Genomic DNA, 24,974 nt, shown 5'->3' with positions numbered 1-24,974 from the left:
AACCATGTTAGGTTCAATGTAAGACTTTCATTCAGTTTAAAAACATTTGAACGTTAATAATTCGTGTTGCGACCAAATCTTGTGGACATATGCATTCTTGTGGGCATATGCATTCTACTCTTTCATTTTCGAACTTTTACTTACAGGGAAACTGTTTTACGTTGGTCATGCAAAGCATCTATGCTTTTCTAGGGTTCGCGGATCTGGATTTCTTCTAGAAAATTGACGAACATGCAACAGTAAATGCTCACAATTCCGGAATGAGCGAAAGCCACATTTGCAAAAGATCAGGTCAAAGAATAGGAGTTTACATACTGTTTTCAAGTAACGTAATATCTCAGAGAGGAGGCTAGAGCAATTTCAAACATTTTGTTTATACTACGATGATTAAATAAAATAAAGTTTAACAAATCTAATTTGAAAAAAACCGCTTGTTTGCGGTGGATGCACATAATCCTGGTAATGTATTAGATAATATAAGAACCCAACAGTGAAACATATGAATATAAATTTGTGGAAACCCCCTCGCATCAATGAACGTATTTTTTACCATTCGGGAATGGAGGAGGTTGAGGAGTTTTCGAGGACGAAGTCGGTGGCGAGCAGGCTAGTTCATTTTCTTCTGAACAAATGGTTTTACGGCTGAATGTATAGAAACAAAATTATTAACCGGATCTACAGCCAATAAAAGCGAATATAAGATATACCTTTCTGATTTTTTGTGATGGCAAATTGCCTGTCTTGGTGTTACATCCATTGTGCCACTGTACCGTTTCACCCGCTTCAAGTTAAGGAAGTAGCAGAGAACTACAATGGCCGGCAATCCCAGTAGGCACACAACAATCAAAACCGCATATTCCTTGAAAATCCGCAGCAATTTGCTGTCACGAACAACTAAACAAGAATTATTTTTTTTTTATAATATTAACACAAGTCAAGTGTTATACTCACAAGGAACAGAATTGGAACTAGCGGTTGGGATAAACAGTCCTTCGGCGGCTCGGGTTGACGGCAGCCTCGTTTCAGCTGTCTGTGGTTGATTAAGTGTAGAGAACGTTACATTCGTGATCGAACCCGTGGTAACATTTGCATTTGGCGAGTTAGTAACGAGTCCAACCTCAAACGGAACATCTTCGCTGTTTTCTTCGGAAGCTTCAGATACAAGGACAGACCCAAATGACGGAGCTTCTGTGACGTTTGCTTCGTTAGCTGACACACCTGAAACTTCCCCAAACCCAGAGCTCTCTTTCTGATCCAGAATAGCATTGCTTTCCTCCTCTGCTTCTTCTTGCTGCATCCGCGAATTCATGGGATTTTTCGACATAACAGGTTTAACGATCTCGTTTGAAAGTCGTGTGGCAGATGCTAGGTAACCTGATTCGGGCCGGAGATTTGTGGAAGAGATGTAGCCAGAACGTGAAACATTTTGAAAACCTACACCACTGCCTTCGCTGATCAAATTGCTATCGACATCAGATTCGCGTTGGTCAAACAAATCGAGTGCGGATAACCTACGAGCAGAAGGCTCAACCGGCAAAAATTCGTCTTCCTTCTCTTCATCAGATGTATTTAAATTACTCAGGACCTCAAATGAGCGTTTCCTTTTTGTTGGTATAAATCTTCGTTCAATTGGCTGAAATCCCTCAACGCGAATTCGATCTTGGTTTAAAACACCCAATGAACTTGGAGCTAACACCGTCCTACCTGGAGGGTCCGACGGTAGTGGCTGCCTTGGAAATTGAAGGTGGGAAGATACACGAGGTAATTCTTCGCTCTCAGGTGGCTGCCGAATCGAAGGTACATTTGGCGAAACAGGTGTCAGTCTCTGCGATGGAGAAATTTGCTGGGGAATGATATGCAATGGAGGACGAGGCGGAAGCTGTGGAGGGGTTTGTGGATGAGATTGTGGCGGTAACGGAATCATTAGCGATGATGGCGAAACTTGGTGTAGATTCACCAGAATCGGCTTGGCTTGCAGGCCACTCGAATCCGTAAGATGCTGATCGATAGCTAGCAATGGACGCGAATTTGTTCGGAACGGGGTTGTTTCACCTTCAAATATTGGGCGTTCCATCGAATCTAAGGCTTCAATGAATTTCAAATAAATTTTTTTACCAATCTTTGCTCCAGACAAGTTACAGTTTTCAACAATCAATGGCATATATAAATCGGTACTTACTTTGCTGCGCTGATATTTTCCCGAATAACGAAATAATGAGAAGAAACACTCCCGTCATGGCGAACAACGTAACGCGTCAGAGCTGATGGAAATACAGTTAAACTGGCCTATTATGACCAAGCAGCCAGTAGACTGTACGCTCCGAAGCCTGTATATCCACTGATGTTCAGGACAGTGGGGTAATACTGACATAGAGGATGGGTAAGAAACAAAATGGGCTGAGAAAATCGAAAATTTCCATGGAAATAGCACTAATGTTGCCCTTGAAAGTAATTTGAATACTTTTCTCGGATTTGCTACCATTCCAGTGTAAAAAGGTTTGTCAAGGTTGACACGCGCTGTCGCAAATAGGGTGGTGGTTCAAAAAATATATAAAGAAACAATTTCAAAAGGCGAAAAGCAGTCGTGGGCATATAGGATTAGGCTCGGAATCATAAAAGAACGTTTATTTTAACTAAGGTTGATAATTGTGATAAAGAACCAGATAGACAAGCAGGTATTTTCAACTTGTTGACCAAGTGTTTGACTGGATACTAAGTGACAGCATTTATTCAAAATACTCCAACATCCGTATCGTTTATGGTAGAAGCTCACCTCTGATACGCATGGCAGACATTTCAGGGCATCACAATGTGCGTCACGCAACAAATTAAGACAATACAGCTTGATTGTGATGCACCAAAGAGTTGTATTTCTCAAAAAAGTAATTTTTTTTCAAAATAGTCCAAAACAAGATGCTTTAAGCAATGAGAATTCTTTTAAGATTATCGGGTCATGTTTTCAAATGTCAACGTATCAGCTATTCATTTCTTTAACATAGCAATTTGTCACCTTAGAAATCGAAGGGGAATTAATTTTCAATAATTGGACCAACCCACTTTCACCACAGACACACATCCATGCATGTGATTCCAAGTTGGGATTAAAGGAGATCTAACGGTTTAACATGGTATCAGCATTAAATAATAGGGCCAGTGTAAAACTTAGTTTACCTTATTGATTGATGTCAACGGATCATGGCAAGGCATATGAACATCCATATTTTCGGTAGAGATGCTAATCACAGGAGGTTGCTTTCTATTTCCGATAGTCCGGATCATAGGCTGAAACAAAAAGAAAGACATTATAATAATAACAGTAATCATCCGGGGCATTCAAGTATCAACAATCGACAAACAAATAGTAACTCACTGTAGTGACATCGTTAAAGATAAGCGAATAATTAAGATTTTCTCGGGTCTCTGTTTTAATTTCAGGCGCCTTTTTAGAGCTTTCTAAGTAGCTCTTTTGCATCCGATTGAGGAAAATGTCTTTCTTCGCACTCGCATCGATTAGATCCGTTCGTAATAGCAACTATTGGCAAAAAGTCAGGAAACGTTTCAGCGAATTATCATTTGCTAATTTTCCCGTGAATTCTATAGAATATTGCATACAATTCTTTGTTTTCGTAGTTTCTTCTCATCACAATCGAACACGGCCAAATGTGAAGCATATATCACGATTTCCCCGGCACTGGTACAATGGGCTATGACATCAAGGTATTCGTTCTCGGCAGAAGACTGTAAAAATCAAGAAAATAATGCCCATCCCTAATATAGAAATTAAAGAAATTTTGTACTACCCAAACGACAGAGTTCTGAGGAAGAAGTGCTTGTTTATTTCCCGTATAGCCGAAATCATAAAACACAGACGAAGATCGGAATAATCTGGAAAAAAAATACACAAAAGCATTGAATGCGCCACTGGTATGAAAAACGTTAGCAATACTCACGCGCATACGTCTTCAACGCATACAAGTATGCCAGGCCAATGCCGCCTCCATTTAATATCCGTAACACGAGACCGCTTACTCCAACTGATAGGTACAGCAAGGTCTTGACGATCCCACAACTTAACGGTACGGTCAGTGGAAGCCGTTGCTATAAAACGCGCATCACTGTGGTGTGGCGACAGTGACACGGCTGAAATGTAAACCGAAAATTAAGACTTTTGAATTACCACAGAATAATTAACAAAATACCAGTAACAACAGTAGAATGGGCATAAAATGACCACACAGGATAATGGCCGTCTTCCCTCAAAAGAAGAGGAGATTTTGTTTGTAAGTTCCAGAGCCCAACAATACCATTAGCGAACCCGGCTACGATGAACCTAACAGATTAAAAGAATGTAACTATCCTGGGTAAAAAATAATTGAAATTACGCACTTGTGGCCAGATGTCGAATCCCAATCAAGGGAAGTGCATTCGCTCGTTTCTGCGGTATTCAACCGAAGAGTGGCATTAGGGCAAATACGTAAAAACGACGGTTCGCTAAAGAAACGTTTAAATGGTCATAGACACAGTACACTGCGCAAAAAGCTGACTTCTGTATACTTAATCTTTTTGGTCGACAGCGAAGTGTTTGGAATACTGAAGATACGTATAGTGCCATCGGAACAAGCCGCCGCTAATAGGCCCAGTCTTTCCTTTTCGTAGCATCCGCTAGGACACCAAACTAACGACCAAATTCTTCCATAGTTATGTGCGACACAAATTTCTAAATGTGGGGCAACTAGAGGGTATATAGCGTTGTGAAGAGCTCCACAGTTCCAGATTTGTATAAGGTTCTCGGATGCAAACGCAGCTTGTGACGCGCTTCTAAATCGGTGTTCTTCGTGAAATATTGATAACGCTAGATACTGGTCTCTGTCTACAGTGGCAACGTCTGCGACTGCAGGCATCGGGCACCAAGATGCACTTTGTATGGCCCCCCCACAGAAAAAGATTGGCGTACCTAAAATCAAACAAAAACATTACAAATTGTCAAATGAAACAAGAATGTTGAATTCGACCATTCTGCAATTTGCTTTGGAACCTCGAAAGCCGTTCCAGAGTGACGTCAATTTTCGTCGGAAATAAATTTCCCGAAGTAACTAACCGGCGGGCAAAAGGAACTGATTGTTCATTGGATGGGAAATAATTTGGCGGAAGGTTCACGCAGGTTTGCACATTCGGTGTCCAGGCCCCGTACAGTGAAGTTTCCCACGTAAAATTCTTCTTGTGGCTAGAGACAAAGTGACAAATCAGAAGTCAATAAATTGTGGAGAGCTATGCTCGTTATCGTAGTACAATTTCGCGAGCCAAACTGGAATATGCTGTGATGTTACTAAAGACTTAAATTGCTGCAAATCATGGCAATGTAACCCGTAGGCTTTCTCTACATTCTTTGTGTTCTGGGGAACGATTTTCTTTCTATTTAGTCTTTGGTCCTCGGTGTCACTGTCACGTCCGCTTCCTCCTTCAGCGTCCGAATCGTATTCTGTGTCTTCGCTGCTGCTACTAGCTCCACTCAGTTCAAATGCGTCATCGTTTTCTGTGACATGGGTATTAAGCGCATGTTCTAGAATTTGTGACCGATCTTGGGAGCGGAAATCGCACTTCAGGCACGCGAAACATTTGGAGCGTGAACCGATTTCGCATTGAACATGATGTTCCTTTAATGTGTCAATGTTATCCGAGCTAAAAGGACAGCTGGGGTACCGGCACTGAGCTATGGAATTTTGGTCAATTTGTTTTTTCCAAGCTCCAATAATACTGTTCGTAACTTTACTGCTTGAAGGTTCCGTGAACAATTTTATCTAAAACAATTACAGTATTAAGCTATACTGTTACGGTGATATATATATTTTTTTGTGTTATTCCAAGTTTTGCTTTTATTTACCGCTTTGCTAATGGGCTTCTGAGTTGGTCCATCCACAAGATCTTCCTTGAGTTCCCGTAAAAGAGAGGCAGCTCTAAATAAAAAAATATATTACGTATTTGATCTTCGTGCTATACAAATTAGTATTTACTTTTGAGCGGCGACCCTTCTCGATTTTGTTCCTGGACTTGGAGCTGGTACTGCTGTCGCAGCTTTTATTCTTTCAACGTTTTCTGTTTTTTTATCGTGAACCTTCATGTGCGCCGTTAAAGCCATTACCCGTTTACCGCAAATCGTACACTCATTCAACCTTGAATATCACAAAAACATAAAGATCGATTCAATTGCCGTATGAATGAGAAATAATACGTACATGTTTTGAAGATCGGCAGCATCAACGCCACAGCGTTTCTGATGGTACTGAAAACCCAACAGTGTCGTAAAGCTGGTGGAGCACTTGGAACAAGACAATCGCTTAATCTTTTCGAGAGTTTTTTTCAACTGCTGCGTTTTTTCGGCTTCCGTAAATACCTATAAAAGAGTCATATTGCAAAATTATCCATTATACAGATACAATGAGCCAGTATCAGGAGTTGCTAAATATTACTTGGGATGCTCCTTCTAGTCTTGCTAACCCATAATGTACAGCGTATCGATGGTAGGTGAAGTTTGGCTGTGGCATTTCTTTTTTGCAAACCCCACAGACAACCTACAAAAAAAGTTTATGAATAAGCTTATAAATCTAAAGATTAATCACATTACATTCGGTATGGTTTTAACTTTCACGGGAGATTTTGGGGTAATTTCATCTTCGGGTGACATGGCTTTCCGTTTTCTTCCTCGTTTACTATTTGCTGGTGTTTCGGAGCAATTTTCTGCACTTGGTTCCAGCAATGGATCAAGAAATTTTGGCCGTGGCTCGGACCGCCTAGCCGACCTGATTGCCGGTAAATTTCCTTCTCTCCCATTGTCAGAACATGACGGTGAAGATGGAGTCGGAGGTAAATCAGCCTAGATAAACCGGTCGGCATCAACGAATTGATTTGTCAGCAACTTATACTTGAATACCTTTTTGGGTCGTCCACGTTTTTTAGGGGTGACATTTTCCTCTAAAGAATCCTCTATACCTATAATTTCTTTGTGCTTCTTTGAAGACAGAATTTTTCTTTTTGCTAGTACACTTTCTTCCTCTTTCTCAGAACATAAGGGTGAAGATGGTGTTGCTGGTAAAGTGCCCTTAGATGCAGAATATGAATTTGTCTGACATTAGTTACTCAGCTAAATGTACTCCATTGATATTGGTACATTACCTTTCTGGGACGCCCAGAACGTCTTGTAGGGGTACTCTTTCCAACTAAAGAATCCTCAGCGACTATTTTTTCAACAAATCTCTTGGAAGATTTGACTACTAGTGACAGATCATCATCCTCCCTCACATCAGGAAAAGCTGGAGAAGTTGGGCTGGCAGGTAAATTGATCTTTTGAAAACATATGCTATTCAAAATTTATTCTGTATTAATATAACCCAAGATGGATACCTTTTTAGGTCTCCCTCGCTTTTTCGGGATAGCTGTTTCAAGGGAAGCAGAACCCTCCATATTTTCCTTTTCTATGACCATGTTGTGCATTGAAACAAATCTTTATAAAGTAAAACATACACTGATTGGATAATAAAATCCAAGAAGCCTTTAGTCTACATGGAGAACTTTCTACTTTTCAGAATTTAAGTTTGTGAAAGAATGAAATCCCTTCAAGTGGCCAATTACCTTTAATAATCAAATTTGGCTAGAGGAATAATAAATCAATCCCTTAAAAATTACAACAGAAGTTAGGAGTGACTTAAATTGGCAAGAGAACCGCTGACTATCACCACATGTTTACCAGTGTCAGTAGGTTAGCGAGATTGGGGCTCAAAAATTTTTAAATAAATAGTTTTTGTGGTTGCAAATAGCTGTAAATTAAAGAATAATTTGGAAATCCTTAAAATTTAAATAACGGACGGTGTGGGGCCATACCTTCAAACGAATGTCATGTATAATGTATTTTCTGGTAACCACAGCGCTCTCGTCAACTAATCAACTTGAACTAAAAAATAGAGAAGAGCAGACGAAAAAGATGAACAGACGAACCAAAGGGTGTTTCTAAACCTCTTCTCGAGATACACTAATTGTTTTTTGCTTCCTCGGGTGGGCAAGACACGTTACCGTGTCAAATGGGTAGATTTTTGCTGCTTCGGTGTGCCTTTTTTGTTTTCTTGGATTGGGGCGGGCGGCCCGAAATCTAAAACTTCTGAAAAAGTCTTAGTCTATTTTTTCCCAGTGCTCAATCCGGATTTGAAGAAACAGAATCCCCGGCTCAAAACCCGTAATACACCGTTTGTCACCAACTGGCAACCTACCTTAGAGCATAGAAATGCTTAGATGTTGAAGAACGGCATTCTTCGTAGAAATACTTTATGCGCAGTGAGGATTAATATTTTCCTTTAAGGGAATTTTAAAATTTGGTCACTTCGTACAACTATCTTTTCTTTCCTTGAAAAAAAAATTCACATCATAATTAATTCTATTTTGCATATAGCTGATGGAAAGTTGACATTGTGAAACCACAACACTCCAGGGCATTTGTGCAAAGTCCAAGATATATAGTAGGTTTTAAAGGCTAACACGACTTCAGTGAAATTGAAAAGGATGATTTATTCATAATTTGTCAAAATTATCGATATTAATGATTCCAAGCGATGAATGGTCCAGCTGTTTCCACTTCGATAACTCGAATAGAAAGGAGGAAAAACTGAACAGAGGAAATTGAATGAGGGTAGTAAAAGAGAAAGAGAAGAGATCATACGATTCACGCTATTCGTCGAATCAGTGAATTCACATTAGAATTTGCACTGAAATGTTTAGGCATCTTTCCGTACATTTTATTGCGAAATCAAATAGCCTACAAGAACCGTAAATTACTCAGTTTTAGCCAAGGCTCTTTCATGGAGCTTCATGTGGGATTTCAAGACCAATACTTTTTTGCCACAGACCTCACACTCCTCTTTCCTCTTATTAGATTTTCTGAAAAGAAAAAAAAAATATAAATAGATTACGAAGAACTGTCATTTAAACTTCGAAAATAATTACTTCAATAACGGAGCGAGTGGAGGATGGGGAGAAAATCTACACCGATCTTTGTGATAGATGTATCCAGTAAGAGTGGAATATTTGCTGTCACAGTAATGGCAGGAAATAATTTTGGTTTCTTCTAGCATCTTTACCAACTGCTGTCGCTCTTCCTTTAGATGTATTTTCATATGGGCTCTGAAAGCTGAAACTTGTTTTCCACATAGATAGCAGTCTATATGCCTTCTCCAGAAAAAAGATAAATGTATTATGATACTGGGAAATCCTAAAGTTTTTGCTTCAAAAAGGGCATTATTAATACTTTGGCGAATCACCAACTTCAGCTTCACACCGGGATTGGTGGTACTGAAATCCCAGCGTTGATGTAAAAATACGCAAGCAATATGGGCAGGATACTTGTTTCATTAAAAGCAAGGCGCGTTTTAATTCTCTTCTCTTTTCGGCATCCGAAAAGTCCTTGAGTGTCATAATTAAAAGGTTAGATATAAATTTTTTAATTTGGTCGTTTGGGGAAGATGGAGTTGGCTCTGGATAAGCTCAGATTTACCTGTGACATGCCATATGGCCTGGCAAGCCCTATGTGTTCTGCATAACGATGGTCATCGAATTTTGTTTCAGGCATTTCTAAATTGCAGACGCCACATATCAACTACACATAAAAATTGTTGTTATTACTTTGAAAAAGCGAAAAAAGTAGAAATAAATAAGTAAAACAAAATAAATAGTAAAAATAAATAAATAAGTAAAATAGAATAAATAATAGTGTTGTTTTATCTCAAACCAACTCATTTTAAATTACCCTTTTGGAAGGATTTGTTCGTTCGTTTCCAGGATTATCATCATGCGGTTCAGATTTAACACCGATTCTTCGGCTGGTTGAAGGCTGACACATAGATGCTGGATTTTCTGGTTTAAGTTCGGTGAAGCATAGAGTTCTGAGATGGGAAAAAGAAACCTTGTTTTACCCACAATAGATAAACATTTTCTTACTATGGTTATAGGTACACCTCAAAGGCTATTTGAAGCTCTGAATTCAACAAATTCATATTCAATTCACAGAAAAAATATTCATAAACCTTACTTAAATGAAGTTTCATTGCGAGATGGAGTATCATGAAGGGCTAGAGATCTGGCAGCGTGCAAAGTGTCTGCTGCAGTTACCGATGTTGGAAAAACAACCGAAGGTCCTGGTTTGGGGGCAGATAGTTCATAACCAACAGATGTTTCACCAGGTGGATGCCCACTCCAATTATTGTGAGGGTGATTGGGGTTCCTTTCATGGTCAGCTATCAGATCCAGGAATCGTGTGTAATTGAGATGATTTGAACTGTTTGCCAAATCATGAATTATGCGATCCATGGTTTCAAACCTTGGAAAAACAGAAGACTGATAAGGCATCCCCATGTAAATATAAAGAAATGGAAACGAACGAAAGCTTCAAATTTCGAATTTAAAGTCAGTTGGACTTGAAGGTCTTTGTGTGGACCACCTTACACATCAAGTCTCCCAAAGCACTCCCCACCCTCTGGGCAAAATCAAAAAACTTCAAATTTTCGTTTCTTACTTTCCCTTATCTTTGATTTATGGAAGTCAGTCAATTAGTGTTAACTATTTTTGAAGTTCTCAAAACAAAATTCGCTAAATTTGGTTGCCAAACCTTCTGCTAGCTACTATTAAAAGTAAACAAAGCATCGACGCCCAATTCAGTTGCTGAACTCTGTTGCTTAACCCAGTGGCGCAAACAGCCAAACGCCATCTAGTAGTCAACAGAAAACTTAACATTCTAGAGGAAATTATAATTTAAAAAAAAAATTGATCAAAGAAAAATACATCTTCTTTTCGTTTCAATATTCGAGCTCAAACAAATCGGATAGAATTGTAAATATGGTACTTTGGCATAGATGTATTCCAATTCTGATAGTTGTAAACAAAGATTTTGAATCATTGATGTAGGAAAAAACCAGAACCAGCATCATATTTAGTCGGAAATTTTCTATCATGACCTTTAATCAGTCGCGGAATCATTTTCTCTGCGGAAAATTCTGGCTTAGCTTGCGACTGCCAGCTTCCACCACCTCGTTTCATTAACTGCCCATCAATTTCTGTGATCAGATCTAAATGTAGTGTCAATTTTTTCAATTGCACAATCAATAGGTCAATTTTGTGCTGTGGAGGTAGTTCATTTATAGAAACGTTAACCTCAGCTTCAATTCCCTAGTCAAAAAAAAAAAAATTACAAAACACTAATTAAATACAATCCCGGTATTAATACAGACCCGTATGATTTCACTGTTTTCTCTAGTATGTTTCCCATTCCAAAGTAATTCCAAGGAACAAATTGGCGCAGAGTTCGGATAGTCAACAGGAACCACGAAAATGGCAAGTAGCCTCGCTGTAAGTAAAAGTGAAGATTCTTACTAGGGCAGTTCATTTGATCGTAAGAGCGTTACTTTATAGCTACAAGTAACCATACCAGATTCCCTTTCAATGGTTGCCTTAAAAAACATAAGAGCTTTGGGATTTATTTCCAGAAAGTTCAATAGTCTATCCAGATTCTTTACGGTCACAAGACACTCTTCATAACTGGATGGAGCCCAGGAAACAAGCCGCGAATATATTGTTGCAGGAAAAGCAGCATTTGAATCCTGGTTGAGATCTAGTTCACCTTTTTCTGTATAGGATAAGGAAATAGTTACCCCAAATATGAAAGCGTGACCTATGGTATAGAGCTTACCAAGAAGATGTAAAACCTTAACAAACTGAAAACGATAGTTGATCCTATTTTTAAGGGCAACAACAACCTATTTGAAAAAACTCAAATCAGTTTTACTTCCTTAAAAAAGGGTATTTTTTTTTTACAAAATGAAACTACCGTTTCAACGAACTCCGTATTGATGAAAGTTTGGGGCGTAGACTTCACCACACCATTGAAATCTAATCCGGCTAAGCGCTGCGCCCAGAGGTAGGGTTTACCTTGTTCGTTAATTTTGCCATTAACCATTGATCTTGCTTGGAAACAGTTGACCCAACTTGGTGATTCGTCGCCATGATCATTCGGAAAAATTTCGGATAGCAGATTATCTATTATACAAAGCTGACTGGAAAGAAAATTTAAAAAATTATTTTTGCCCAATAATAGTTGTACAACAATGTACTTACTCGATTCCATTTTCGCGCTGTAATGGTTTGCAGTCCACAACCACAATATTCAATGTGGTTAAGTACGCAAAATTAATCACAACGCCCTCAACCGTCAGTTGAATACGTAGCGGATGTCTAGTAAGTTGCCAATCTGTTTTCATTTTATGAGAAGTCGCAGAACGTTTGTTTGTCTCATAATCAGTCTCCATATCAGATTCCGCTGAATCGACATCCTCAAGAATTTCGTCAAGGCCAGTTTTGTTTTTGGAGCCGAAATTCAAGGCATCGTCCATTCCGCCCTCGATGGATATCTGCAATGATGGATCTATAAGTAAAATAATACGCGTTGCAACAGTTTACGATCAAAGGCTGTTGAATAATAAAAATTTTACCGCATGCTTCAATAAAAGCTTTTATTTGACTGTATAAGATATAAAGAGGATCAGGCAGCAACACCGCCAATTCTTTTTGAAACTTGATCCGTTCAACAGGTAAATTTAGTTCTTCTTGTAGTGGGCGTGTAGACTTTCAAAGCAAAGACAAGATTTTTAGTTACAACTTTTGCGACAGAAAATTGTAAATCTTTACTCACTTCAAGAATAGAATTTAGCCTAGGTAACAGACTTTCAAGTTGTTTTTGTTTCTGGGTAATTTCATTTGAGGCCTTTTCTCGATTTTGCTCTAGGTTGCGGCACTGTTCCGAAAGACGTTTTCGTTGTTCGAATTCCCACTCTAAACGGGCCAAAGTCAGTTTGTGCTGGTTGCTTTTGGTGAGCTCCTAAATTTACAAACACAATAAAAGTCTTAACATACTTTGGGTTAATTATCTAGTTATTGGTTATTTACCGTTTTAGAAATGCTAGGTGGTGCTTCATGATAGAACTCTTCAACTGGGACTAGCTCAATATCTTCATCTTTTGACTTGAACTCCAGGCACTTGTCAACTTCTTTTTTAAGATGAAAAACTTCATATAATAAGTTTTCAAGTTGTAAATGAAATGAATCCACACGTTGTTTTGCATCATGGGTTGTGTCCCTTGCCTTTTTCAGCCTAAGTTTATCTATTCGATTTAATTTTTTCAATGTTACAAAAAGTAGAGATGCCTCAATTCTTTTTCCCGTTATCTTTTTCTTTGTTTCTTCATCTGTTTTGCCTGAAATTTTCAGTTGTAAAATGTCTGTCATCAATCTCCTGACTTCAGAACTTGTTTCCTTGAATATTTTCAAGTCATTTTCTCCAGTTCTGGATTCAACTTCTTTTTCTTCAATTTCCATGAAATTCTATAAGAAATTGTCACAAGCATCTTTCAGTAAATATATGAAAACACAGCAAAATAATTTAGGCTAAGCAAGTTTTAAAAAGAGAGCAACTAATATTACTTGAAATACCTTGGACAATTCTTTCACTTTATTTGCCACTACTAATATCGAATACTCATTTTTGTTTTTCTTTGTTTCTTGTTTTACCGATTCAGATTCAATGCGTTTAGATATTTTAGACATTGTGCTGATACCACGCTTCACAGATCACAGTTTTTAAAGCACTTCTATCACTTCAGTCATGAAGATCAGGCCTTTTGTATCTATCCCAAACAGAACAATGCTGATATCGCTCTGTCGGGAGATTTTCCGGAGACTCGTAGCGGTGGGATATAGAACTATTTGAACACTTTTCGCCATATATGAGAAGGATTGCTGTTTATTTAGCGTGAAGATAATGTAAACCCATCTTTTAACACAGTTAAAACCTTCGATTATTCTGCATACTTTTAAATACATAGCGTTTTCGGATTTATAATTTAAGCGATTTCTTATAACTTGTTTTTAGCAACCATACTGCGAATACGTAGTTTATACAATAAACCACCACACTGCTGTTCATTACTTCTTCGCTGCTATTTTCGTTTTCTTAACTTTTTTCCATTAGATGTTCCCAAGAAAGCATTGATAAATTTACTGTTCCGAGATGTTCTTAAGAAACATTTGAACGGCAGATAAACCACAACTATATCACTTAATAGCCTGAGCTTGACACAAATCTGTATTTACCACTTGAGGTTAGCTTAAGCTGTTCATTCAGGCCATTCAATAACAAACAAACCTGAACACTGTTGGCATCAAGAACTGAATGTAAAACATGCCATACTGAAACTTCAGTTTAGCTTAGATCCTACGAGTTTTAAGATTACTCGAATTAAATTGAAGAACTGTCAAAAACGGCATAACGCAGTACCCAACTATTTAAATCACAGAAGCCAAATATGAATGACGGGACAGTTCACTTTGTATTTTTGCCAAGTGACGGAAATACAAATCAATCCCGAGAACGATTTACTTCTTCTTGCCACCCTTGGCAGCCTTAGCTTTGGCAGCCTTTGCCTTTGCCTCCTTAGCCGCTTCCGGATCTTCTGCTGCTTCCTTAGCCCGCTTGGCACGAATGCCTGCAAGGCGCGCTGTTGTTCGTGCCGTGCGGAGTACAGCATAAGGAGAGAATTTGCGGTCGGCTGCGGTGATGGCACGGGCCTTCTCCAATTTGTATGACCTGGTAATGGGCATGACTTCAGTAGTCAACTGTTGGGCCAATTTGATTTCCTCAGCCTAGATGAAAAAGACAGTTACTGAATGTCAATTGGTCTTCATATGATTACAATTCTTACAGTAGCATCAGTCTTTTGGGGTTTCTTGGCATTGCGTGGGAAGAGGATCAATTTGCTTCTGTAAACCTTCAGGCGCTCAGCATTCATCTGCAAAGATTCCACAGATTTGTTGCGGCGGCGGTGATCAACAGCAATGCCAATGGTTGGGGCAAAGCGCTTGGGGATCTTGGCAGCCTAAAAATAACCAAATCAAGGAACTTTTAAAATGTTGCTCCCGTATTTTGCTCAACTGTAACATGTTGAAAAATTCCATAACAAACTAACTACTTCAACCAGTCTCATTTACCCTCAACTCCTCCAAGCTAAATCCTCTTCCTGCACGAACACGGGTGTTGTAGCGGAAAGTTGGGCACCGAACGATGGGCTTCAATGAAGTCGTAGGTCGGGGAAAACACGTCGGGCCTTGGACACACGATGTGCGTGCCTCCTCTTCTTACGAGCGGGCTGGAAACATAAAGCTCGAACTTGTAAATATGCAATAAACTATTTAAACGGGTAGACGAGTATACCTGATTAAACCAGGTTTTGACGTAACGCTGCCACTGCTTGTGGAAATGACCATTAGGAATCATGTTGTTCCTTTTCGGCGCCATGGTGAAACTTTAAAAAACAATATTTCGTTGGTTTGAGTATTGACCAAACAGCATTAGCTGAATTTAAATATCTATAAAAAGTGGAAACTCTATTTCTAATTTCTAGGATGAATTCAGATAAACTTACTAAAGTCACTCCTGGCTCGTCAACGTGAAAAAATGATCGGCGAGTAAAGAACACTTTACTACGCTCTTGCGGAGCAAGAAAGAACTAGGTGAAGGAAAAGTTGTTGCTAAGAAGAAGCTTCAGTGTTGCGCGAGCCATAATATTCAAATTAAAAAATAACTACAGTCTTATTAATATATTAATAAGATTATTTTTCATTAAATTTAATTCATTAGACATAACTAACTTGTTTAAAGTATGTTATAAAATATAACAAACGTGTAGTTTACAATGCAACGTCGCTTCGTAAAAGGGAAATACGTGGATTTTTTTGACAGCTCCCTTCTCTAACCCGGCGTTTGGTTTGCTTATAAAGTTTCTGCATATAAAATTACAAAAGTTTTATTACAATGACAGCCAGTGTAACTAGCGTAATAGCGAAATTCTATGAGGAATATGCCAAAACGACACCCTCAAAACTAAAGCTGATCGATGCGTACCTTTTCTACATCCTACTCACGGGGATCGTACAATTTCTCTACTGTTGCCTGGTTGGAACATTTCCTTTTAATTCCTTCCTCAGTGGATTTATATCTTGCGTGGGATCGTTTGTCCTCGCCGGTAAGTTTGTTTTGTTTATTCAAAATATCATTATGTGTTTTTGATACTGGATCCATTGCTTTCATGCATTTATTTATATTACTGCCATATTAGCATGCTTGAGACTTCAAGTCAATCCAGAAAACAAAGGCCAATTTGAAAAAATCAGCCCGGAGCGTGCTTTTGCTGATTTCATTTTTGCACACATGGTTCTTCACCTGACTGTAATGAACTTCATCGGTTGAGTCAATGCATACAACAAACTGCAACATGTGGTCCTAAAACATTCTTGTTATTGAAAATACATTCATACATTCACTGAGGTAATTTACAATTCTATTGTTTCTTTCAGTTGGAATTGACTTTGGCCAAATTGCAAAAAATATTCATTTAATTAAGAATACAAAAAGAAATGCAGGAATGATACATTTTACAATAGTAAAGATGGTTTTTGTTTCAATCAAGGATTGTGAAAATTTTCATTACATGCAATGTGACCTGCATTGACATATCTCATTTGTTTATATGGTGAATTGAGATCTGAATGTTTATGTCATCAATAGTCGGGCGTATCAACACAAACTTTATAACGGGCATACGAAAAGGACATTACATTGTAACCTTTCCTTTTTGATAAGTTATTAATCGTTTACAGAATAATCTATTGGATGCAATCATTTTAATGGTTCTTGAGTGTAGGAAAAATTAACTTCAAAATTTATTGGGAACAGAAGAACTTTTGATATCGATTCTTTGCTGTGACCAGTAAAAATCGGTAAAACTTTATTTCATAGGATCGTTTTCCTACCCAGTCTTATAAAGAAATTGCTTTTTGTCATCATTTCGCATCAGACTAAATAATTGTTGACCACCGGATACAAAATTCAACTTTACGAGACACTGATCCACGTTGCAGGTAGAAGAACTACATTGTACAGATCGCAAGAGCAATTGTTAAAAAAGTGATTGCAGCAGAAAAGAGACATGGCACGAATATGTCTAATAAGCTATCAAATCAAGGACGAAAGGGTTGCAGCACAACGTAATGTTAACTAGTGGATTCAGCTCCGCTACGCGGTTTTCTGTTATTAATGTTTGCACAACGTTACACACAACTTTTCCATTAGCCTACGTTGGCCCTACGATTATCATAAATCAGACACGGACCTGCGAAATTTTCAACGGTTATTCGATTGCAACATTTACTCTTTTGAGGAAATACTATTAGCTAAACTAAAAATAAGAACAGCATTAATTGTGAGTCACGCTAGTTCATCAAGTTACATGCAAATTAGAAACTTTTAGCGAAGCACATTTGTCCCATAACTCGATCAATAATAATTTTTAAAAAGTTATCGCAGGTTTGAATTATTCATCATAATTTATGAACATCTTGCTTGGGATGACGCCGAGTTGCAATAAAAGCTAGTAAGCATTTTGTGTCTAGTGAGGCCAATTTTGTGGTGCGACGTTTGGAAAGAAAAGTCTTTTTCTTTGCACCCTATTATAGGTTAAATTAATTGAATATCTCTGCAATCACCAAAGCGCTAGCGTGAAATCTCGTTAAAGTTGGGCGTGTGGCGTGAAACAACGGGATTTGATGAGATTTTCACACCCAAAAAAATTCAGCCGCTTTCACGAATGTATAATGAGTGACGTGAGGCTGCGCACTAACAAGCAACATTTGGACAAAGCTTTTTAGACCCTTTGCCATAGTGGGGGTCCCCGTTCGTCGCCGTTTCAAGTAGATTTCATGATTCGACTACTACACAATGCGATTGTATATCCGCCCTGCTGAATAATAGGACCGACAAGAAAACTTTACATAAACGAGTATACGAAAGAAGCAGGAAGAAAAGTATAGAAAAGGACAAGTATTTAAGCTTAAATTGTAAGTGCTTTGATGTACCATAGAATGGCAGCCATATCGTTGTCGGCGTACCATTCGAGAAACCATGGCATAAGAAAATCTTAGCAAACAAAAGCACTTAAAGTTCTTCCTCAAACTACTGGGTACAATCAGTGGCCGTTTCTCCATGGTAATCAATTAGGGAACAGATGATAGAATAAGGTTTTCGGTTTCCTTACCTTGCCATTTTTCAGTCTTATATGAAAAGAAGCAGTAAGAGAACGGATATCAACTGTACAGTTATCTTGGCAACGAGGAAAACCCTGGAACATTTGCAGGTTTGCCTTTTTACGTAATACTGTACCGGTCCTTACTTCAAAAGAGCAAAACGTTATACTTTCTCTTGTGTTTGTCAACCATACCTTTTTTTCATTCGAATACTAACCTGAATAACTCGTCGCGTACAGTTAATGTCAATAATTATATTCAGTGACAACTTATTACCTTAGCCGGAGTTGTTATTCTCCAAACCATTTGACGATTAGATGCAACGCAAGAAAACTTACAACCGGAACAGCACAAACGTAACAGTCTAAGTGTATGGAGTACGTTCTCAACTTTCTCATACTGATGGAAAGTCAGCTGCATATCTTGTGAACTCCTTCCAGTAGAGTTGTTGATTAAATTCTTCTTGTCCTCTCTATGTCATCTAATGTCCATACTCTCGTTCCTGTCAGAACGCTTGCTCGTCTTGTCATTCAAATTTGTCGTGACACGTTCTGTCTTTTCTCTGCCCCAAAGTCTTTTTCTTTCCTTTCCATTTGAAAGAACGTGCAAACGGGAACAAGCAGCTATCAGGAGGTGTAGCACGAAAAGAACATACGAGATCAAGTACTCAGGCACATTTCAGCGCTCACGTCAATAGCATCCGTCCATATGAAGCGTGTGTCGGCGCAAACCTGAAATAGGATGGATATATGTGAACGTGCCTTGTTTTTACTTAGACCTCAGAGGGACTTCAAAGGCAGAAAGATTCAAAGAAATCTCCATGGAAGCAATAAAACTTGCACGGACCAACTACCTTGTTTGGGCTTGCACAGCTTGGGAAACTACTTCAACAGTAGACGAATATACCTGTCACACAATTTAGCTGCAGAAATATGTTCTTCGCTTGTTTCGTTGAGTCAGGTGTCACATTTCTAAATAAAAAAAAATTAAAGTATGTTGGAAAAAGCTTTTAAGAGGAGCAATGGTGGAAGAGCTGGAAAACGTACGGTTGGTAACTGTGTCAATTAAAGAAGTCAACTCAACTGCAACCGCCAACGCATCTAGCGTCTTCGACCGTGTGAAAACGCAACTTGCCTATAAGTCGCGAAGCCTTCGGATGCATTTTGAATTCTAACATCGAGAAAAGTAAACTATGGAAATAATGCCAAAATAGACTTTCTCCGTGCCAATATCTTTAAGTTATTCTTCTGCTTGCTCTACTTATATAAATGAACAGCCAAACTATGGATGGAAGTTTGCATACGCCTTAAGTAGTGGCGCGCAGTAATGTGTCATCAGTATGTAAATGAACTGCTTCCGTTTTACTGTTTTCTCCCTTCTGGATGTACAATGCCTGCAGAAAAAATTGAAGAAAAATTTGTGCTAATATTGACGAGTTTTAATTGGAGCAATAAGTTGCCAGAGTTTCTTACTTTCTTTAGCTAGTTAGTTTTATATTATTTTTTTTTTGTTGCGCTTCGTTTTTCGTTGGCTTCAACCATTCTTCTATTTCTTGCCTCTTTCTTCGGGTAGAGGATTCCCAAGGTTTACGGACGACGGGGTTCCGGCTTCCTGCCAAAGGGAAATTGGCGGAATGATTCTGTTCAGTTCATAAATATAAATTAGAACGGTACATGGTGGAGTGAAGAACACGAGAAGCGAATGCGACGTAGACCAACCAATCAACTATGACGGCGAAACTCATTTGGATGCACATAATCGTAAGCCGACAGTGCGTGCCAGAACAAAAGACAAGAAGCGCATATCGATGTCATTCATTTCAACAGAAGTGAATACCCAATAATTCAATGATTGAATTTCTTCTATCAGATTTATTTAGGATTCTTTCTTCTCTGATTGAACACCTCTGTTTTATCACGAGAATGGTCAAAATAGCTAATTCTAGCTTAAACAAAAAAAAGGCGGGAGGGTTGTGGGTAAAGGCTGAAAGGATCGTTATTTCTCTATGGGATCCCAATCTGACGTCGTTAATCTGCTGCGTGTGTTGCCCAGCCATTCTCGTCTCGTTTTCAGTCTTTCTTCTTCAGTACTTGATCCGTTATCCGCCCACAGTTTCACGACCACCATTCCAAATGACGTGCGGTCCCCAAGAGGGCTGTTATTCTACGATGATTGCGACGGAAAAAAAAAGTTCTTGCCCTTAGTGTTTACGTATGAACCACACACAGACAGAGGAAGAAGAAAAGAAGGGAAAAAAAAGTCTTTCCAGAGTTAAAAATCGATGCTGATGGTATAAGGAGATCGAATGGGGAACTCGAAGACAAGTAGCTTCCCCCTTCTGTACATATGTGTAATACGAACTCGATTGTCTGGAGCAATATCATTTGTTGAATGTCTATTGCAAAACTACCGAGTGGATGAGTGACATGCTCGAACCAGTTATGAATCTCCCAGTCTACCGAATGGATTGCAAAGCAGCACTGCCACATGTGCTGCTTATACACATCAATTTTTCCGTATTCATTGCAATATCAAAGTGACCCATTAGCAACTCCAAATAAAAGACGAAAAAGGACAAAATTTGAATACGAAATCATTTGTTTGATATTAAGGTGTTTTGCTGTTCTAATTCGTTTTTTAATAAAAGCTGAAAAGAATCGAATTTCACACCAGATTGTTTCCTACGCGTGGAACGTTTAATATAATGGTCTTAGCATTCGAAATCAAATCAGAAACCGTTATAGAAACGTTGGCGACGAGTATATGAAATCGAGATTGAAAGACGAGAAGTGTGTGAACATTTAAAAAGAGTCGATCAAACTAAATAAAGAAGAGCCACAGTAAATATGAAATGAAGCGTCAGATTGACAATAATCAGTATTCTAGGTGGTATGATAAAAAGTAAAAATATACACTAGTGAAACGTCCCACTCCTTTTGAATGTCGTAATGAGTATTTGGAGTGATGAGCTAGGTGAAAATAGTGGTAGGCAAAAAGAAAAGTTCCGATTTCTTACCTTGTTTTTTATGCAGCCTCATCCTCCCGGATTGTTCGAGCTTCAATCGATACCACCTTTTGAATTCGGCAAGAGATGGAAAAGGCATTTGTACGACGCGAATAATCCTGAATTTTTTGGTGATCCCGTAGGCTGTCCATGTTTGTAAACCTAAATGAACTTTAAAACAAAAATATTCATTACAAAGTGAATTAACCAAATATTTTCAACTGCTTTTAAAGACGTACAGTACTTTTTGTAGCGGTTTCATTCAACACAGCTATGGATGTCATGGATATCGTACTGATTATTCACGGCATCTTTCCAACTAACGTGCTGTACTTTACACGAAATACCACCGCAGCCATATGTTCGACTGTCACAGGCACTTATTATTGCAAAACTACCTGTTAATTTCATTCGAACAAACGTAGAAATAGAAAAGCTGTGCCAAAACATCAAATACCAGAGCAATATTCGGATGGCCCGAATACCTGTTGGAATAATCCGTTGATTTGCACTAGACACTCGGTTTACATTAACCACCCTTGCATGAATGATGGAGTAAATAGCTTTAATACCTTCCTCGCACGATTGAAATTTCCTACTGCAGTAGACTGGAAAAAAAAATGAACTGACCTCGTTTGGGTACGAGAGAATAGAACTGGGAGGGGACAGAAAACTATTTCGCATTCAGCGGAAGCGATACAAACAGCATTTGTCTTCTAATTTTCCGTTCCACTACTCTAGAATTCCACACGTGCAGATAAAATGCAAGGACAAAGGTAAAAGAGGATAGGAGATCTTTGAATAGGAAGGGTGTAGGAATAGGTTTTGCGAAGAAGTTATTTTTTTTGTACAGAACACTGAAAACTGGGATCCTATGCATAAGAAAAAAGGTTTCTCAGGTCAAAACCAATCACTGCTTTACGTAAACATACAACCAAATACTTTTCTTTCATTAGCAAACACAGAAGCGTGCGTTGGATTTATACATACCACGTAAAGTTAGCGTGTCGAACACACATCAATGTTGAAAAGTTCACCATTATACTTATGACTGTTATTGCTATCGTACCGTTTCGTACCAAGTCATGATCTAGAGACGTCCCCCAATCAAAACAGAGATTATGGCGGTCGTTAATGTATAATTAAAGATTTCTGCCGGTACGATTGGCTTGCCATAGGATGGAGAAACTTGGTAGTGAGAGATTGAATCCGTTACGCAATTAAGATCATTGCTGGAACTCCAGCCAAGCAAACACAAGTTGCAGGTGGTGTTACAAATATGTACGCAATCTGCACTCGATTTCAATCTAAAAGTGCCACCAATCGGAATACCGGGACTGAGACGTGGTGCGGCAAATCCGGGGAGAATAATGTTTTTTTTTTACGGTTGCCAACAATTGCGTCTAATCGATGGCATGAAACAAAACATTGATCAAACTCTAGTATACACCAAGACGTTTCCTACTTTTATGTCTAGTGTTAAAATACCGGCCGTTGCTTGTATAGTTTTTCTTTAGTAAACACGCAGAGTAAAGAGCCTAGTATCGCGTATGAAATCAGCAAAACCTCTTCTACTTCTCTTTGATTTCCCAGGACATTCACGAAATACCTGCAAAAATTCTTGTCGTTGATTATTCGGATGTTATCACGAAAGACGTTGGTGTCACCGAGGATGTGACAAGAGTATTACGACAGCATTCGACGCGCAAAAAAGAGTGGAGAAACATGTACACGGGGAAAGAAAAGCAGCGCGATGTGTATATCTTCAATTGTCTATGCCAACGGCAAATGTAGCCTTTTATGTTCATGCGCCATATTGAGTCTTCTTTCATTTTTGTTTCTCTTGTTGTATTCCAATATTTTTTTGATTTAGTTTTGCGTGTTTATGACGACGCAGAATGAGGCCTAGGCGGACGTTATAGCAGAGAGGAACGCGATTTCAATATCCTCTCCATCTTCTTTTGTGTTTACTACTTTGGTTTTTTAAGGAGTGTGTAAGAAAAAACGAGGCAGTCTTTTGAAGTAAAAAGAAAAATAATAGCACCCGAAGAAAACGGAGAAGTAAATCCTATAGCAATTCATTTCTTTAGGGCTGGTTTCCGCCCGATGAAAACACGCATCTGCACCACTCCATCGACACATTCAAAATTGAAATTTGATGTTCCATAGCGTATCGAGCGGCCCATTAATAACTAGCGGTAGGTAATGAAATAATAATTATTTCTTGAATTGGACACAACATCCATTGCTCATTCATTGGTTGTTTAAACGAACTGTCTTTCAGAAACGCGGCATGTTTACAGATCCAAGGAATTGCTGAAGAGGATGCTGACTAGGCGGGGGCAGCGCACTGTTTTATTCGTAAAAGCGTCCACTGCAGATGTTGCCGTCCTCTATCATCAGCAGGAAAAAGAACTGGAGGAGATGATTTGGAATTTTTTTTTTCTTTTTAAGATATTGATTCGTTGTTTCTTTTTTTTTCCTGTTTGCCGCATTCTTGTGTGGGTGGCGAGCACGGCCTCGTACGTTTTCTAATCCGCCATCACGACACTTGACTTGTAAACTCTTACGCTTTGGGCAACATCAGCAATGTTTCTAATCCAACCTCGCCATTATTTCTGTCTCTACTTGCAATTTGTTGCATCTGGAAAATCAGCAACTTCAGGTTCAGCTAAGAGGCGACAGCTCTACTAAAGAAAAGTTGCACACGCATCAGAAAGGTGAATGCGGTGGCACTAGCTCTCTAATCAACTGCGTTGAAAACTCTCCAGCCATAAAGAACAAATGCTTGAGGGATAAGCGATACAAATAAATCACCAAAAACGGTCATAAATTTAAAAATAAAAACAGAGCTACGTATTTTATAGTTCATATACTCGTTTGAAAAGATGTAGACTACCGCTAGGAATAGTTTCAAACGATCAGAATCAATGTGATTGTCTTAAACTATGCATTCAATAATCAAGGGTATTATAAAATTCCGTGAGAGTTCTCAAAAGACCTACTCGGAAATTTACGGGAGTTTGTTAGCCTTTTCCGCAAAATATGTGCTGGCACAAACAATTGACAAGAGGCAAGTACTGGTCCTTGGCGGATCAACTGGCGAAATCGACGAGAAAAGAAATATCTGCAAGATGGAACGTGCTAGATATGTAGGATATGCATTGAATTCTGCCAACACCCGTTGGTGTTCGCTACCCTGCTATTCGATTTGACACTTTACGCATTACTGATGTATGACTATGTCGCAATACATCATGTCATCGGGTTCCCTTTATTGTGCACTCTGCTCATACCTAGATGGGTATAAACGATTACGTCGTTATGCAACGCAATTCAGAAACAAAAGCGAAAAGGACAAGCTGTCGTTTTCGAAGGTCCTAAAGTTTGTCTCTTGCCATATTGCATCACTTAATCGTAACTCATTGTATACGCACTCAGCTCCGGCGGTGAACGAGGGAATAGGCAGATGGTCAACGCGTGAATCGATTATAGCCTTCCGTGGATGCCCTTTCTTTTTTTGGTTCCACTTCACCTGGGTGCCAGTAACAGGCCAAAGGGGCACGTAATCGAAAGTCAATGACAACGGGTGCTAATCGAATCGTTACTCAACTTTGAATAAGGATCATCTTTTTGAATTTTTACCTTTCATTGGATTACATTTCATCTAATACGGATAGCTAAGGAAAAACAACATTTTTTTGCATAAAAATTCACTAGGAAAGCAACTAATAGACTCCTCAATGGCTGTCGCAAACACCAACATAGGAGCCTGGGTGCAACGATACGCTTTAGCCCTGTTTTCGTG

At 38.8% G+C, this 24,974-nt stretch overlaps 6 protein-coding genes across 10 annotated transcripts; 1 reads left to right on the top strand and 5 right to left on the bottom strand.

The window, feature by feature from the left end:
* Positions 1-416: 416 nt before the first annotated feature.
* On the bottom strand, positions 417-2,338 carry LOC130685457 (uncharacterized). The gene is made up of 4 exons (XM_057508757.2): positions 2,180-2,338; positions 952-2,085; positions 708-894; positions 417-642 (listed from the first exon to the last, which is right to left on the bottom strand). The coding sequence occupies exons 1-4, from the start codon at positions 2,235-2,237 to the stop codon at positions 531-533; spliced, it is 1,491 nt and encodes a 496-aa protein (XP_057364740.1). The 5' UTR covers positions 2,238-2,338; the 3' UTR covers positions 417-530.
* Positions 2,339-2,847: 509 nt separating this feature from the next.
* LOC130685415 (general transcription factor 3C polypeptide 2-like) lies at positions 2,848-7,987 on the bottom strand. Of its 2 annotated transcripts, none has more exons than XM_057508712.2 (20): positions 7,876-7,987; positions 7,399-7,498; positions 7,171-7,338; positions 6,929-7,096; positions 6,623-6,871; positions 6,468-6,569; positions 6,234-6,391; positions 6,012-6,170; positions 5,882-5,954; positions 5,290-5,798; positions 5,013-5,224; positions 4,555-4,954; positions 4,387-4,491; positions 4,200-4,330; positions 3,951-4,140; positions 3,801-3,885; positions 3,613-3,738; positions 3,371-3,532; positions 3,172-3,282; positions 2,848-3,112 (listed from the first exon to the last, which is right to left on the bottom strand). In XM_057508712.2, the coding sequence occupies exons 2-20, from the start codon at positions 7,486-7,488 to the stop codon at positions 2,975-2,977; spliced, it is 3,336 nt and encodes a 1,111-aa protein (XP_057364695.1). In that variant the 5' UTR covers positions 7,489-7,498; positions 7,876-7,987; the 3' UTR covers positions 2,848-2,974. The 2 variants fall into 2 exon arrangements, with proteins under 2 accessions (XP_057364695.1, XP_057364696.1); XM_057508713.2 differs by having other exon boundaries at positions 7,399-7,469; positions 7,876-7,944.
* Positions 7,988-8,533: 546 nt separating this feature from the next.
* LOC130685421 (uncharacterized) lies at positions 8,534-10,715 on the bottom strand. 4 transcript variants are annotated; one of them, XM_059494481.1, is made up of 7 exons: positions 10,419-10,714; positions 10,070-10,357; positions 9,788-9,923; positions 9,536-9,637; positions 9,290-9,444; positions 8,989-9,213; positions 8,534-8,922 (listed from the first exon to the last, which is right to left on the bottom strand). In XM_059494481.1, exons 2-7 carry the CDS (start codon positions 10,345-10,347, stop codon positions 8,817-8,819), a joined length of 1,002 nt encoding a protein of 333 aa, XP_059350464.1. In that variant the 5' UTR covers positions 10,348-10,357; positions 10,419-10,714; the 3' UTR covers positions 8,534-8,816. The 4 variants fall into 4 exon arrangements, with proteins under 4 accessions (XP_059350464.1, XP_059350465.1, XP_057364702.1 ...); XM_059494482.1 differs by having other exon boundaries at positions 10,553-10,709; XM_057508719.2 differs by having other exon boundaries at positions 10,070-10,715.
* Positions 10,716-10,871: 156 nt separating this feature from the next.
* LOC130685416 (THO complex subunit 5 homolog) lies at positions 10,872-13,726 on the bottom strand. Its single transcript, XM_057508714.2, has 10 exons — positions 13,519-13,726; positions 12,976-13,410; positions 12,722-12,907; positions 12,522-12,654; positions 12,148-12,454; positions 11,861-12,086; positions 11,723-11,789; positions 11,462-11,659; positions 11,265-11,380; positions 10,872-11,202 (listed from the first exon to the last, which is right to left on the bottom strand). Exons 1-10 carry the CDS (start codon positions 13,630-13,632, stop codon positions 10,930-10,932), a joined length of 2,055 nt encoding a protein of 684 aa, XP_057364697.1. The 5' UTR covers positions 13,633-13,726; the 3' UTR covers positions 10,872-10,929.
* Positions 13,727-14,395: 669 nt separating this feature from the next.
* LOC130685422 (large ribosomal subunit protein eL13-like) lies at positions 14,396-22,627 on the bottom strand. Its single transcript, XM_059494640.1, is given in 6 exon segments — positions 14,396-14,727; positions 14,787-14,960; positions 15,073-15,176; positions 15,179-15,230; positions 15,296-15,386; positions 22,623-22,627. Coding segments are annotated over 5 exon segments (681 nt in total). The 5' UTR covers positions 15,380-15,386; positions 22,623-22,627; the 3' UTR covers positions 14,396-14,460.
* LOC130685423 (dolichyl-diphosphooligosaccharide--protein glycosyltransferase subunit DAD1-like) lies at positions 15,802-16,412 on the top strand. The gene is made up of 2 exons (XM_057508722.2): positions 15,802-16,106; positions 16,200-16,412. The coding sequence occupies exons 1-2, from the start codon at positions 15,896-15,898 to the stop codon at positions 16,328-16,330; spliced, it is 342 nt and encodes a 113-aa protein (XP_057364705.1). The 5' UTR covers positions 15,802-15,895; the 3' UTR covers positions 16,331-16,412.
* Positions 22,628-24,974: the final 2,347 nt, after the last annotated feature.

The sequence above is a fragment of the Daphnia carinata genome, chromosome 3 (assembly GCF_022539665.2).
Source record: "Daphnia carinata strain CSIRO-1 chromosome 3, CSIRO_AGI_Dcar_HiC_V3, whole genome shotgun sequence".
Classification (NCBI taxonomy): Eukaryota; Metazoa; Arthropoda; class Branchiopoda; order Diplostraca; family Daphniidae; genus Daphnia; species Daphnia carinata.
Note: the sequence above shows the minus strand (reverse complement) of the source record. Positions and strands in the feature narration are given on the sequence as shown.

Excerpts from the sequence above, each read along its gene's own strand:
- LOC130685423 (XM_057508722.2), top strand. The coding sequence starts at position 15,896 with ATGACAGCCAGTGTAACTAGCGTAATAGCGAAATTCTATGAGGAATAT. Across the intron at positions 16,107-16,199 it reads GGGATCGTTTGTCCTCGCCG|CATGCTTGAGACTTCAAGTC; the intron begins GTAAGTTTGTTT and ends CTGCCATATTAG.
- LOC130685457 (XM_057508757.2), bottom strand. The coding sequence starts at position 2,237 with ATGACGGGAGTGTTTCTTCTCATTATTTCGTTATTCGGGAAAATATCA. Across the intron at positions 2,086-2,179 it reads GAAAATATCAGCGCAGCAAA|CCTTAGATTCGATGGAACGC; the intron begins GTAAGTACCGAT and ends AATTCATTGAAG. Across the intron at positions 643-707 it reads CATCACAAAAAATCAGAAAG|CCGTAAAACCATTTGTTCAG; the intron begins GTATATCTTATA and ends CTATACATTCAG.
- LOC130685416 (XM_057508714.2), bottom strand. The coding sequence starts at position 13,632 with ATGTCTAAAATATCTAAACGCATTGAATCTGAATCGGTAAAACAAGAA. Across the intron at positions 11,660-11,722 it reads TAAGGTTTTACATCTTCTTG|AAAAAGGTGAACTAGATCTC; the intron begins GTAAGCTCTATA and ends TATCCTATACAG. Across the intron at positions 11,381-11,461 it reads AACCATTGAAAGGGAATCTG|CGAGGCTACTTGCCATTTTC; the intron begins GTATGGTTACTT and ends TTTTACTTACAG.
- LOC130685415 (XM_057508712.2), bottom strand. The coding sequence starts at position 7,488 with ATGCACAACATGGTCATAGAAAAGGAAAATATGGAGGGTTCTGCTTCC. Across the intron at positions 5,799-5,881 it reads AGAAGCCCATTAGCAAAGCG|ATAAAATTGTTCACGGAACC; the intron begins GTAAATAAAAGC and ends TAATTGTTTTAG. Across the intron at positions 3,886-3,950 it reads TGCGTTGAAGACGTATGCGC|ATTATTCCGATCTTCGTCTG; the intron begins GTGAGTATTGCT and ends TTTTTTTTCCAG.
- LOC130685421 (XM_057508719.2), bottom strand. The coding sequence starts at position 10,392 with ATGGGGATGCCTTATCAGTCTTCTGTTTTTCCAAGGTTTGAAACCATG. Across the intron at positions 9,445-9,535 it reads GGCCATATGGCATGTCACAG|GACTTTTCGGATGCCGAAAA; the intron begins GTAAATCTGAGC and ends ATGACACTCAAG. Across the intron at positions 9,214-9,289 it reads GAAGTTGGTGATTCGCCAAA|AAGGCATATAGACTGCTATC; the intron begins GTATTAATAATG and ends TTTTTTCTGGAG.